The following is a 15,039-nucleotide window of genomic DNA, read 5'->3' on the forward strand; positions in this document are numbered from 1 at the left end:
GGGCCCATTTTGTAGTGAGGGATAACTATAGTGGAAGGAGGTTGGATTTTCTTTGATTAATTCAGGTTAAGGTCACACTTAGGATTAGTAGCTATAAGATTGGTATTTATCTAATATAGGCAATAGTATTATAGTGAATTTGTTTGGAAGATTCTTGTTGACTAAACAGTATAAATAGCCCTAAGAAATCTCCATTGTTTAATGACTCACACACTAATGGTTTAGTATCTAGCTCTAAGATTTCACTACGAAATAAAAATTAATATTTGACACTCCTCCCTTTTTTAGAGTCAATACATCAGTCAAGTTCCTATTTTTGAGAAACGTGTTCTCTTCTAAATAACCATGAAGTGTACGGGTTGTGTGAACTACGCATGAGCTATAAATTATGGTTTCATCTTGTTTGACATCTTCTAGATTAACTGACAGCTTTGAGCTCAATAAAATGTGTTCATACATATATGATTGTATAAAACTAGACATATACAGTTATATACTTCATAAAGTATCCATATATGCCTATAAATAATAGCATTTTTCAAATATATTTTAATTTCTAATATAATTTTCTGTAGGTAGCAGTTTTCTGTCTTTTCCAATATGTATTTTATCTATGATACGCAAATGATGTTTTTTAGTCTAAAGGGAACAAATCTCTCCACCTACAGACTCTCATACAGAGCTCTTGTCATGAACTTCATTTTTTTTTCAATGTGCAGAAATATTTGCTAGCTATATCAAATTATCCATTATTATTATAATTTATTGAGTACCAAAAATGTAGCTTCTCTCACAATAGACATAAACAAGATAGGTTATACTGAAAGAGAAGCCGTTTCTACTAATGGTGAGGAATTTGCTTTGCCTTATTTTTAATGTATTTTTTGAGGAGAAGTGGTGGTGGGGGGAAGGACTGAAAAATTAATGTAATGATGATTTGTATGTGTCAAGGATATGTACAACCAAGTATAAAATTGGACTTGTTATAGTGGAGTGTGGTAGATTCTAGTTTGATAAGCATCTCTGGATAAGTAAGTCTGGAAGCCAAAAGAGGTGTATGGCAAAGTAGAGTAGACAGTGTAAAAATAAGAGAGATATGTCTGGAAGAAAGTTATAAAATACACTGTTAGTGAGGCAGAAGGGTTAATGATATATGGTAAGGTGCAGCAATACTCAAGATACATGATATGATACATATTGATATTTCTAGAAATACAGGGAGTGCAGAATTATTAGGCAAATGAGTATTTTGACCACATCATCCTCTTTATGCATGTTGTCTTACTCCAAGCTGTATAGGCTCGAAAGCCTACTACCAATTAAGCATATTAGGTGATATGCATCTCTGTAATGAGAAGGGGTGTGGTCTAATGACATCAACACCCTATATCAGGTGTGCATAATTATTAGGCAACTTCTTTTCCTTTGGCAAAATGGGTCAAAAGAAGGACTTGACAGGCTCAGCAAAGTAAAAAATAGTGAGATATCTTGCAGAGGGATGCAGCACTCTTAAAATTGCAAAGCTTCTGAAGCGTGATCATCGAACAATCAAGCATTTCATTCAAAATAGTCAACAGGGTCGCAAGAAGCGTGTGGAAAAACCAAGGCGCAAAATAACTGCCCATGAACTGAGAAAAGTCAAGCGTGCAGCTGCCAAGATGCCACTTGCCACCAGTTTGGCCATATTTCAGAGCTGCAACATCACTGGAGTGCCCAAAAGCACAAGGTGTGCAATACTCAGAGACATGGCCAAGGTAAGAAAGGCTGAAAGACGACCACCACTGAACAAGACACACAAGCTGAAACGTCAAGACTGGGCCAAGAAATATCTCAAGACTGATTTTTCTAAGGTTTTATGGACTGATGAAATGAGAGTGAGTCTTGATGGGCCAGATGGATGGGCCCGTGGCTGGATTTGTAAAGGGCAGAGAGCTCCAGTCCGACTCAGACGCCAGCAAGGTGGAGTACTGGTTTTGGCTGGTATCATCAAAGATGAGCTTGTGGGGCCTTTTCTGGTTGAGGATGGAGTCAAGCTCAACTCCCAGTCCTACTGCCAGTTTCTGGAAGACACCTTCTTCAAGCAGTGGTACAGGAAGAAGTCTGCATCCTTCAAGAAAAACATGATTTTCATGCAGGACAATGCTCCATCACACGCATCCAAGTACTCCACAGCGTGGCTGGCAAGAAAGGGTATAAAAGAAGAAAATCTAATGACATGGCCTCCTTGTTCACCTGATCTGAACCCCATTGAGAACCTGTGGTCCATCATCAAATGTGAGATTTACAAGGAGGGAAAACAGTACACCTCTCTGAACAGTGTCTGGGAGGCTGTGGTTGCTGCTGCACGCAATGTTGATGGTGAACAGATCAAAACACTGACAGAATCCATGGATGGCAGGCTTTTGAGTGTCCTTGCAAAGAAAGGTGGCTATATTGGTCACTGATTTGTTTTTGTTTTGTTTTTGAATGTCAGAACTGTATATTTGTGAATGTTGAGATGTTATATTGGTTTCACTGGTAAAAATAAATAATTGAAATGGGTATATATTTGTTTTTTGTTAAGTTGCCTAATAATTACGCACAGTAATAGTCACCTACACACACAGATATCCCCCTAAAATAGCTATAACTAAAAACAAACTAAAAACTACTTCCAAAACTATTCAGATTTGATATTAATGAGTTTTTTTGGGTTCATTGAGAACATGGTTGTTGTTCAATAATAAAATTAATCCTCAAAAATACAACTTGCCTAATAATTCTGCACTCCCTGTATTGATGATATTGTCTTAGATCCAGAAAACACATTTTAAGGAATTCTGTTCAGTAGTTTGGTTGTAGGCATGACTAAACTATAATAAATAATATTTTTTTCCCCTGAAGGTCAATAAAAACCTATGAAACAGATTTTCCAAAAATATCAGGAATTGTAATAAATTACACTATTATTATGTGTACCAGATTTTACACAATAATCTTCCCATATATTATCTTGCCACCAACATTGTTCTGACTAAACATATGGAAATACTGCATACTGAAGGATTGATAGCTATAGAATATATGCTTGATTTGTTTAGTGACTATGATGACACTCCAATGGCTTTTATATTGAGAATGCTCAAATTTCTGCTGACGCATAATTATTTTGAGTTCGATAATGTTTTTTTATCTGTATAGACGTGGGACGGCTATGGGGGGAAAATTTGCCCCAGCTTTTGCAAACCTCTATATGGGGTGGTGGGAGCTGTCCCACATCTATGCAAATAATAATCCTTCTAGAGGTTCGGTCGTGGCATACAAACAATTTATAAGCGACCTTCTATTCATTTGGTCAGGTGAACATTTTACCAACTATTTAAATCACAATAAAGTAGGACTTCAATTTACAGCAGTCTATAACAAGACTAAGATATCCTATCTAGATGTCAGTCTTAAAGGCGACAGCAGCAATAATAGGATTATTTCGTCCTTTTATGTCAAACCCATTACTGCCAATGCCTTACTCCATGCTAAAAGTTGTCACCCCTAACACATAAATTATGGTGTGGCAAAGGGGCATTTCATAAGGATAAAATGTAACTGCTTGGAAGAAAGTTACTTTTTGGCTGAGAGTAAGGTATTACAATCTAAATTGAGGGCACATGTGTACCCAGAAGGATCTATCAAAAAGGCTTATATGGAGGTCCAGAGTATACCAAGGTCAGACCTATTGAAACCAAAGATATCTAAATCTAATGCACTTGATAACAGACAGAAGAGTGAGATCAATTTCGTCACTACATATTCTAATCCATACAGGGATGTGTGTAATATTGTAAGGAAAAATTTCCTATTTTGAGGGCCGATGAACTACTAAAAGATATGGCTATTGTTTTGTTTCCAAAAGAAATGTAACAATTGGTAACTTAGTTTCTCCAAATGCATTAAGGAAACCAAAGAAAAAGAGCAGTTAGCTAACCTGTAAGGGTCATTACAGGTGTGGAGCACAAAGCTGCATAGCATGTGAATGTACGCAAATAAGCAAGGTGTTCCAATCACAAAGCACACAGAAGGTTTATGACTGTAATGTCTGCACCAATTGCTGATCTGAATATGCCATATACATGATTACTTGTACAGTTTGTGGGATACAGTACATAGGGTGTACCTCATGAGAGACTAGAGTTACAATACGCAAACACCTAAATGATATAGAGAGAGGCAAGGCAGTCACAGGAGCAGCTAAGCTTTTTATTTATAAGCACCAAAAAGAAGTTAGATCATTTACATGGATGGTAATTTATTTAATCACCTCTAAACCAAGGGGAGGAAGTAGAACAAATGAGTTATTCAAACAGGAAGCTTTTTGGATTTTCAAACTAAACACATGTAGACCACAATGAATGAACATAGAAGGTGACATAATAAATTATTGGCAGTAACCAAACCTTGATAAATAATCCATGGGCCTGATAAGGCTCCCTGGTTTATCAATAAGATTGCAAACTCTCTATATCACATAGAATATCACACCAGCGAAAATATTGTGAGCTATATATTGTGATGTATTTAATGGATATATTTTTCAGCATAATTGATTCTCTAGTGGTTAACTTTTGATCTGCCCAACTGAAGTGTTCTTAACACAGAATTGTATGAATGTATATAATTAAAACAGTAAATATTGAATACACGCTAAGGGTTTACCATTGAACTGCCAGACTGGAGATGTTTTAATAGGGAATTTTGTAAATATACATATATTAAGACTTTCTATATATAATCTTTATGTTATGAGTATTGTCATCCAGAGTTAATAGGAGGAATAGTTTTATGTAACCTGTTGTCTTTTTAATCACCAGGTGCAACAGAGAGCACAGATGTGCATTAACCATACTTTGATACTTTAGCCTCTAAAGGCTTGAATAGTGAGTTAGATTTAAATTTTATTCTAAAATAACTCCATGTTCTTTTTTGACTTCACTTTTCATTTTCCAATAATGTGAGATGAGCCACCTATCCTGTCATCACAAAATCTGTAATGATTCCACAATACAAGAGCCTAGTCCCTTAAAGATAGCTTAAAGGTATATACCATTAGTGATACAAATATATAATGTGCCATTATAGACACTGTAGATTTCTAACCTTATATATGGATAGATTTAGAGTTCTGCGTTAGCCGTCAAAAGCAGCGTTAAGGGGTCCTAATGCTGGTTTTGGCTGGCCGCTGGTATTTAGAGTCAGGCAGGAAAGGGTCTAACGCTCACTTTCAAGCCGTGACTTTTCCATACCACAGATCCCCTTACGCCAATTGCGTATCCTATCTTTTCAATGGGATCTGCCTAACGCTGGTATTTAGAGTCTTGGCTGAAGTGAGCGGTAGAGCCTCTACCGACAAGACTCCAGCCGCAGAAAAAAGTCAGTAGTTAAGAGCTTTATGGGCTAACGCCGGTTTATAAAGCTCTTAACTACTGTGCTATAAAATACACTAACACCCATAAACTACCTATGTACCCCTAAACCGAGGCCCCCCCACATCGCCGCCACTATAATAAATATTTTTAACCCCTAATCTGCTGACCGCACACCACCGCCACCTACATTATCCCTATGATAAGATTCAAGTTCAATCGGATTGGCTGATCCAATCAATCTGATTGAACTTGAATCTGATTGGCTGATTCAATCAGCCAATCAGATTTTTCCTACCTTAATTCCGATTGGCTGATAGAATCCTATCAGCCAATCGGAATTCGAGGGACGCCATCTTGGATGACGTCATTTAAAGGAACCTTCATTCGGCGAGTAGGCGTCGTGGAAGAAGGATGGATCCGTGTCTGCTGGAAGAAGATGGCTCTGCTCCACTCTGGATGGATGAAGATAGAAGATGCCGCTTGGATGAAGATGTCTACTGGTCCGGATGTCCTCTTCTGCCCGGATAGGATGAAGACTTCTGCCGCTCCGGATGTCCTCTTTTGGTCCATCGGTGCCCGGCTGGGTGAACACGACTCAAGGTAGGGAGATCTTCAGGGGGTAGTGTTAGGTTTATTTAAGAGGGGGGTTTGGGTTATAGTAGGGGTATGTGGGTGGTGGGTTGTAATGTTGGGGGGTGGTATTGTGGGGGGTTTTTACAGGCAAAAGAGCTGATTTCTTTGGGGCATTCCCCACAAAAAGACCTTTTAAGGGCTGGTAATAGAGCTCTTAACTTTTTTAATTTAGATTAGGGTAGGGAAATTTTTTTATTTTGGGGGGCTTTGTTATTTTATTAGGGGGCTTAGAGTAGGTGTAATTAGCTTAAAATTCTTGTAATCTTTTTTTTTGTTTGTAATTTAGTGTTTGTTTGTTTGTTTTTGTAATTTAATTTAGTTTATTTAATTGTAAGTAATTGTAGGTACTTGTAGTTAATTGATTTCATTTATTTATTGATAGTGTTGTGTTAGGTTTAATTGTAACTTAGGTTAGGATTTATTTTACAGGTCATTTTGTAATTATTTTAACTAGGTAGCTATTAAATAGTAAATAACTATTTAATAGCTATTGTACCTAGTTTAAATAAATACAAAGTTGCCTGTAAAATAAATATAAATCCTAAAATAGCTGCAATATAATAATTTGTTATATTGTAGCTATATTAGGGTTTATTTTACAGGTAAGTATTTAGCTTTAAATAGGAATACTTTAGTTAATAATATTTAATTTATTTTGTTAGATTAAAATTATATTTAACTTAGGGGGGTGTTAGGGTTAGTCTTAGCTTTAGGGGTTAATACATTTATTAGAGTAGCGGCGAGGTCCGGTCGGCAGATTACGGGTTAATACCTGAAGTTAGGTGGCGGCGATGTTAGGGAGGGCAGATTAGGGGTTAATACTATTTATTATAGGGTTTGCGAGACGGGAGTGCGGCGGTTTAGGGGTTAATAACTTTATTAGAGTAGCGGCGAGGTCCGGTCGGCAGATTTGGGGTTAATAAGTGTAGGTAAGGTAGCGGCGATGTTGGGGGGGCAGATTAGGGGTTAATAAATATAATATAGGGGTCGGCGATGTTAGGGGCAGCAGATTAGGGGTACATAGGTATAATGTAGGTTGCGGCGGTGTACGGAGCGGCAGATTAGGGGTTAATAATATAATGCAGGTGTCAGCGATAGCAGGGGCGGCAGATTAGGGGTTAATAAGTGTAAGGTTAGGGGTGTTTAGACTCGGGGTTCATGTTAGGGTGTTAGGTGCAGACTTAGAAAGTGTTTCCCCATAGGAAACAATAGGGCTGCGTTGGGAGCTGAACGCTGCTTTTTTGCAGGTGTTAGGTTTATTTTCATCCCAAACTGCCCCATTGTTTCCTATGGGGGAGTCGTGCACGAGCACATTTTAGCTGCTTACCGCTACCGTAAGCAATGCTGGTTTTGAGGGTTGAAGTGGCGGTACATTAGGCTCAACGCACCCTTTTTGGAGCCTAACGCAGCCCTTCAGACAACTCTAAATACCAGCGTTGTCTTAAGGGTACGTTGGGAAAAAAAAGCGGCAAAACTCTAAATCTAGCCTATAGTTACTACTGCCTATTTCCATTCCAACCAAATATTCGCTTAATCCAATAAATAAGTATATGAATGGTTTTATCAGTTGATTCCCTAATTAAATATATGTATATATTCCCTATCTCAATCCAAGAGCTTGAACGTGTCCCTTAAAGGTATATACAATTAATGACCATATTTAATATGTGCTATTTTAGACTATATAAATATAGATTTTTAACCTTATATAGTTACTATTGTCCATTTCCACTCCAACCAAATATACATTTAATCAAATGAATAATTATATGAATTGTTTTATTAGTTGATTCCCTAATCAAAGATATGTATATATTTTCTATCTCAAATGTAATTTTCCCCAATGATAATTCTGGAAAATTGTCTATACATGGATTTTCTATAGATACATTTTTTTTTAAATATATATTTTTATATATTTCATATATTTATATATTTTTCATATTTTTATAGACTTTCCATATAGATATGTGTCATTTTTAGAAATTCCATCTAGCTGATTTTACCATCTTCTATTTTTAAACCATTAACTCGACTGATTGACGTATTATCCCTGGACTATAGGTGAATCAATACTAACACAAAACAATAAAAGGTTTTTATCACGAGTTTTCTAGTCGTCCATTAGATGCTTAAGTTGGAGAGGAAAGTTTGATCATGGATTAGCAAATTACTCCTGATTTCATAATAAATATTTTAAAAAAATATTCTATCATTTTTATTTCAAAATATCCACAAGTTATGAAAATGTTAAGGTGTATTTCCTGTTATCAAATGTTTTTACAAGGTATTATCATCAGAGAGAATTTCATTTAAACTTTCACAATCACGACATATTGGATATTGAGTTTTCTGTGCCCTAGATAAACTCAACAGGAACACTTGTCTTTTAGTTGATTAACATGTCACAATATATGAGTAAAACGGAAGTGAATCAGGTATTCAGGTGTGCAAGAGTTAAACTAGCCTATAAAATGGAGGAGCAACGTAAAATGGACATCTTGATAAAGGCTTAAACAGCTGAAACGCGTAGACATCCACATTGATTGCTCCTGCAGCAAAGAAATCACTCCCAGGACAGACTCTTTCTACGTGCACAGATAGCACACACTGAGCCGGTAGGAGTCTTTCACTTTCAAAGAGTTCAAGGTTTCAAATAAGTGCGCGCACTTTAATGGTCCTCATTGGCTGGACCCTACTAACATTGAATCACACAGAGGTGTGAAGAGAGCGAGGACGCCGAAAGCTTCAAGTGAGTAAAAAGCTCTTTCCTTGCTGTTGCTGAATTATATTTATTGGCGCAATTCCTGAAGACTGCACATTATTGCTAACTGTTGTAACAACTGAAGAACAAGCAGCTAAATCTATACGGCTAAGTTTAACCTAGATTCACACTTGCACAGACTGCCTTACCAGGAGGATATCCCCTTTCTTCTATTCATTTATACACCGTATTTAACAAACACTTTGTATTTACCAGTGGTAACATTATAACTTACAATTGATGGGATTTGCACTTTTGAGTCAGCACTAAACAATATACAGTGTTGCCTATTTTGACATTTTGGGCGATTGAATATTGCACAAGTTGCCACTAGGGATGTGGTATATCCCAGCATTGTTAGGATCTGATTGCACATTGAATCGTTTATTTTAATTCTATTGGTATTGCTATATCAATTATATTTTCCTATCAATTTTATTCATTTTATTGTATACACCGGTGTAAATGTATTTATATGCTGTTATTAATCCATTCATTAAATAACATATTTTGTTGATATAATATATTTAGTTATTATTTTGTATCCATTTAAACCTCACTTCATACCACACAATTAGTAACCCCACCCGCATTGAGCTATATTAATTTTTGTTCACCTATAGTTGGGGAAATTGTTCGATCAATATATATGTATTTTTTGCAGTCATCTATATGTTTCTATTTTGAGCTTATCTAGCAGACCACGTGATTTATTTTGGTCAATATATACCCTTAGTCCTTTTTGACAGTCAACCTCAGGCGCCTCTGACTTCTCGTTGTCCTACATCTGTTAATCCCATTCACATCTGTGAGAAGTGTGAATTTGTCAGTTGGCCAGTACTGTCCCCACCTCCGCAGTCCAGTGTTAACCCTTCTCATTCTTCATTATTTTTTAATTTGTCATGTGAGCCATGTTTTAAATATTTTGGAATAAAGTCTACGTTTTTTTATCAGTACCGGCATATTTGAATTGAACCATACAGCATTGGAGAGTGCTGACCGGACTACGGAAAACACAGCGTATATAGCCAAGACCCGTGGGGACTCCGGGTTAGTTTCACTGTTGCTGCCAAGACCAGTGACACCCTGCATCGACTCTATCGACATCGCGACTACAGAGGCTATCACCAAAGTCTTCAGGCGGAGAAAGGATCATGTGACATGGAGCTCACGTCAGACGCCGAAGTGGAGACACGGTGAAGCCAACAGTGGGGGGTACCAGAGGAGTTCTTATTACTGACAGGAAGATGGATGCCGAAGCAAGTGCTTTCATTAAGGGTGTCACTGCGAGCGGCAGGTAATGTAGAGCAGCAGTTTCTCACTTACATAATATTTAAATAAGTACCATGCAGTATCACACAATGAAAATTATGTAGCAGCATCAATACCACAAAACATAAAGGGGCCGATTTCTTAAAGTGCAGACGGACATGATACGATGTAGCCTATCATGTCCGCCACACATCGATAAAAGCCAACATCATACGCTGTCGGCATTTATCATTGCACATGTAAAAAGAAAGGTAGAGAGCGCCTAAGTTGAAGGCTAAGGTGGCTAGGGAAAGCTTATAGGTTTTATTAGGATTATACAATATCCATTAATCAAATAGATAAAATAAATAAAAACATATAGTTAAACACATAGAATAAAATCATGGATCCATGAGTTAAACATAATTGTGCATCCGCACAAAGTCCTGGCACTGAAGATCTGCTCACACAATTATGTGAAAAAACAGTTAATCTTTATTAAAGATTAAAAACAGCCGGAAACATCATAAAACCAAACGGAATTAACTAACAAGGTGAGAACCTCACATAATTGTGTGATCGGATCTTCAGTGCCAGGACTTTATGCAGATGTTCGTTTGCTATTGGCCTGTCAAGGGGCTCGTCCAGGTGCACGTGACCTTCACTCCCACCACGTGTGTCTACACGGAAGAACGCCACAGTTGGAGAGTGTGAGTCGGCTTGAGCATCCTACCTTTGTATGTCTGTGTAAACATAATTGCTGCTCCCGACATCGCCGCCACTAATAAAAGTTATTAACCCCTATTCTGCTGCTCCCCGACATTGCCGCCACTATAATAAAGTTATTAACCCCAATTCCCCGCCCCCCAACATCGCCAACACTATAATAAATCTATTAACCCCTATTCTGTCGCTCCCCGACATTGCCGCCACTAAATAAAGTTATTAACCCCTAAACCTCTGGCCTCCCACATCACCTCTACTAAATAAACCTATTAACCCCTAAACTGCCAGCTCCCACATCGCAAAAAACTAAATGAAACTATTAACCCCTAAACCTAACAACCCCCTAACTTTAAATTAAAATTACAATATCCCTATAAAATAAAAACTTACCTGTGAAAATAAAAACAAACTAATTTTAAACTAACAATTAACCTAACATAATTACTAAAATTAAAATAACTACCCATTAAATAAACTAAATTACACATTAAAAAACCCTAAAACTACTAAAAAAAATTAAATCTAAAGTTAAAAAAAAAATAACAAATACTAAATTACGAAAAATATTAAACTAGATTATCCAAAATAAAAACAATTACACCTAATCTAATAGCCCTATAAAAATAAAAAGCCCCCCCAAAATATAAAAAACCTAGCCTACAAAAAACTACCAATAGCCCTTAAAATGGCCTTTTGTTGGTCATTGCCCTAAAGAAATCAGCTCTTTTACCTGTAAAAAAAATACAAAGAACCCCCAACAGTAAAACCCACCACCCAACCAACCCCCCAAAATAAAAAACCTAACTAACAAAAATCTAAGCTACCCATTGCCCTGAAAAGGGCATTTGTATGGGCATTACAGTTTCTGAAGTCCGGACATCCAGGCGGTGAGAAGTCTTCATCCAGGTGGTGAGGTCTTCAGCCATCCATGCGGTGTCTTCTATCTAATCCAAACGTCCAAGTGAGTAAATGAATATGAAAAGCTGTGTGACAGTGTTCAATATTCAAATAAATACAAAAAGAAAAGAAAAAAGGGCCCTGGAGCACCTGCTGATAACATACGCTGTCGGCATTTATCATTGCACAAGCAGTTCTTGTGAACTGCTTGTGCAATGCCGCCCACTGCAGATTCGCGGCCAATCGGCCTCTAGCAGGGCGTGTCAATCAGCCAGATCAAATAGGATCGGGCGGATTGATGTCTGCAGCCTCAGAGCAGGCGGACAAGTTATGGAGCAGCGGTCTTTAGACCTGAAGGCTCGTGCGGAAACAGGGGCATCAAGCTCGAGCTCGATATTTCGACCCCAAAGTATGGGACTCATCACTCATTTTAGCAACTGCAGCAAAGTGATTTAAAGCTATTTTTTAAAAAGATTTCCACTATATTATTTAACATTCCATGTTACAAAGTTCCTCCTCCCAAGAGTTTTGCTTGAGGTACATGTACCTTGAGGAATTAGGGGCTCAAACAATATCATTTGTCATATTAAACAGTATAGTGAAATCATTTAAGAGTATGTTGTTTTTGTTTAATATTGATATCTATATCTAATTATCTCTATTTTTCTATCTATCTATCTATCTATCTTTCTTTCTTTATTATATAAAATCATAGAGGATCACCAGACTTTTGAAAAGTAAAAGTGACTTAGATATTACCCATCTATCTACACACACACAAATGATATACATTAATACATAAATATAATATATTTTAGAAAGATCCCAAGTTCTTGTGTAATCAATTTCATCCTTTAAGAGTTGTAATCTTGTGATTTCCCTCTGAGGGCTCTCTGACTTGAAAACCCAATGTAATATAACATAAGATGTAATTTTTATATATTTATTTATGTAAATGTCACAGCGTAGCATATATTTTACTTTGTTACCTTTGTAGTAAATATTTTTTCTGAGTAAATGTTTCCAGTACTGGACTGGTTCGTACCTAATTTATTTACATGAGCAAAATACAGTAAGACAAGTAAAGAAATAGATATTGCTTTATACATGTACTTACATTTCAATGGTGCAAAACAATGTATAAGAGTCCATTGCAAGTATTTTAATCATGATATAGTATTACCCAGAAGCTTGTTTGGTGTTTTCATGCATGAACTCTAAGCTGCTAATGAAATTTGTTCTGTACAGTAGCTTAAAGAGTGTCAGGTGCTGTTGAAAGAAAACATAGAATGACACTAATCCTGTGAGTGTCAAGTAGCATTGTTTACCCAGTGGCAAATACAGTAGCTGTATGGTTAGTTGTGCTTAGTTCCCCTTCTGTAGAACATGTGGGAGGGAGATGGTTAAAGCACATGGTGCCTTGTCCTGTGTGAACGCAATCAAGCGCCTTTTATTAAAAAAAATAAAAATAAAAAGAATCTGTAGCTTTTTAATCATCTGTTTTGTGAGGTCAAACAAAAAGCTCTTTTTAGACTGTGAAAATTGACAGGCTTCCTGCCATCACCTAGCGTTCAGAAGCACCAGTGACTCTCCTGTGTCAGTGTAAAAACATCTGTTGAATGAATTTATTGACTGGGTTTTGAGATTTTTTTCCTTGTGTACGGTTTATAACAGGCCTGACCTAATGAACTTAATTTGCTGACATGTTTCTCTCAGTGTCTTAGTTGATCCCCTCTCATGTTTCTTTCTGCTGTGCTGTTTTCTTGGCAGCAGGAGTTCCTGGACCATCAGCGTATCCACCAGCTTCAAACCGACCAGACTCAGATGGACACAGTTGGCATGGATGGATTAGAAAAACATCGGCCTGTTTCCAGAACTCCGTCTTCCCCTTCTGCTTCCACGTTACCTCACCCAGCTACAGACCAGCCCATCCAGCATGTCTATAAGACTGGTAGGATTCCCTAAAGACCTATTTTAATAGGCAGGATAAATTCACTGTTCATGTAGGATCAACTGATTTAAATGCCTAGAATATCTCCAGTAGCTGAACATTCATTTTGCCCTTACTTTCATGAGATGTTTTGAGGTAAAGTTGGCATTGTGAGAGCAGTTGTAACTGATAAATCACAGGTTGTGCATTCACATACTCATAAATTACTGCTATCATTGAAAGGCTTTGCCAGAATATTAACAGGTGCTCTTACAAGTGTTTATAGATATATCTTGTAGTCTTTTATTTCCCACATTCTAAAGCAGATTTTATTTCCTGAATAATTTGTCTCAATGTTCTGATAACAAGAAATGAAAGGTTTTAATTAAAATGAGTCGTAGTAAGAGAAAAACTAAATGACCAATTACAGTGAATACACACAAAAAAATCATACATACATGGCAAAGTTTAACATTCTAATGAGATGTTTAAAACGTGTTAATCTAAAATAAACTTTCCAATTAAATATTGTATTATTATATAATATTATTAAAGTCTCTGGAGTAAAGAAGTTCAGTGCCAGATTACAAGTGGAGCGCTAAATATCACTTTCAAGAAAGCAATATTTGCACCCCACTGTGTAATACCAGCGCACACTAATGTGCACTGGTATTACAAATTAACAGCAATGCAAACATGAGCTCGCATTCGCATTGCTGGGAAGCCTCATTCTGATGGTGTCAGAGACGGCATCAGAACTAAAGCGCAGCAAAGGGGGTAAGTAGCACAGCTTTGGAAGCAAATTTAAAAATATATGTATTTGCTTATATACATATATACACAATATGTATATACACATATTAGCACATTAAAGGGCCACTGTAAGTAAATATTTTCTATGCCTGTTACTAACTAACTACCCCAAATACGCTTTTTATCAATAGCATTTCATTAACATATCTCTACCGTATATCAGAAATCTTGTCTGCAAATTTAATTGTTTTCAAAACCTACTCCGTGGGTATCCTTTGCTCTGTACCAATCCGTTTACAATACTTAGGTTTCAAAATGGCGCTTTAAACACAAAGTTATTGGTTTAAGTATTTTGAACACTCAGTGCTGAAAATAGTGGGCAGGATAACGTGACATCATCGGCGAATAAAAGATATAACTTTTAGAACGTTATGAAACTTCGTTTTGTAAAAAATATAGGTCAGTAGGTTTTAATTAATGTTTATTAACTTTAATATGTTAGTTGTTAAGCTTAAAAATTATAACAGAAAGTAATCCTTTAATATATATGTGTATAAGCATATACATTTATATTTATTGAGAACACACAGTTCCAATAGACCGCAATGTAAATACACTTCACCAACTTTAGCCTAAAAATACTGCCTAGTGCAGTTATTTTATTAAAAAATAAAGATGCTGGTTAA

At 36.7% G+C, this 15,039-nt stretch overlaps 1 protein-coding gene across 1 annotated transcript in view; it reads left to right on the top strand.

The window, feature by feature from the left end:
* Positions 1–15,039, top strand: part of HDAC9 (histone deacetylase 9) — a 2,434,493-nt gene that overhangs the window by 1,416,875 nt on the left and 1,002,579 nt on the right. Inside the window, exon 15 of the mRNA XM_053714127.1 lies at positions 13,444–13,621. Coding sequence (XP_053570102.1) covers positions 13,444–13,621 — 178 coding nt within the window. The remainder of the gene's footprint in view (positions 1–13,443; positions 13,622–15,039) is intronic.

The sequence above is a fragment of the Bombina bombina genome, chromosome 5 (genome assembly GCF_027579735.1).
Source record: "Bombina bombina isolate aBomBom1 chromosome 5, aBomBom1.pri, whole genome shotgun sequence".
Lineage (NCBI taxonomy): Eukaryota > Metazoa > Chordata > Amphibia > Anura > Bombinatoridae > Bombina > Bombina bombina.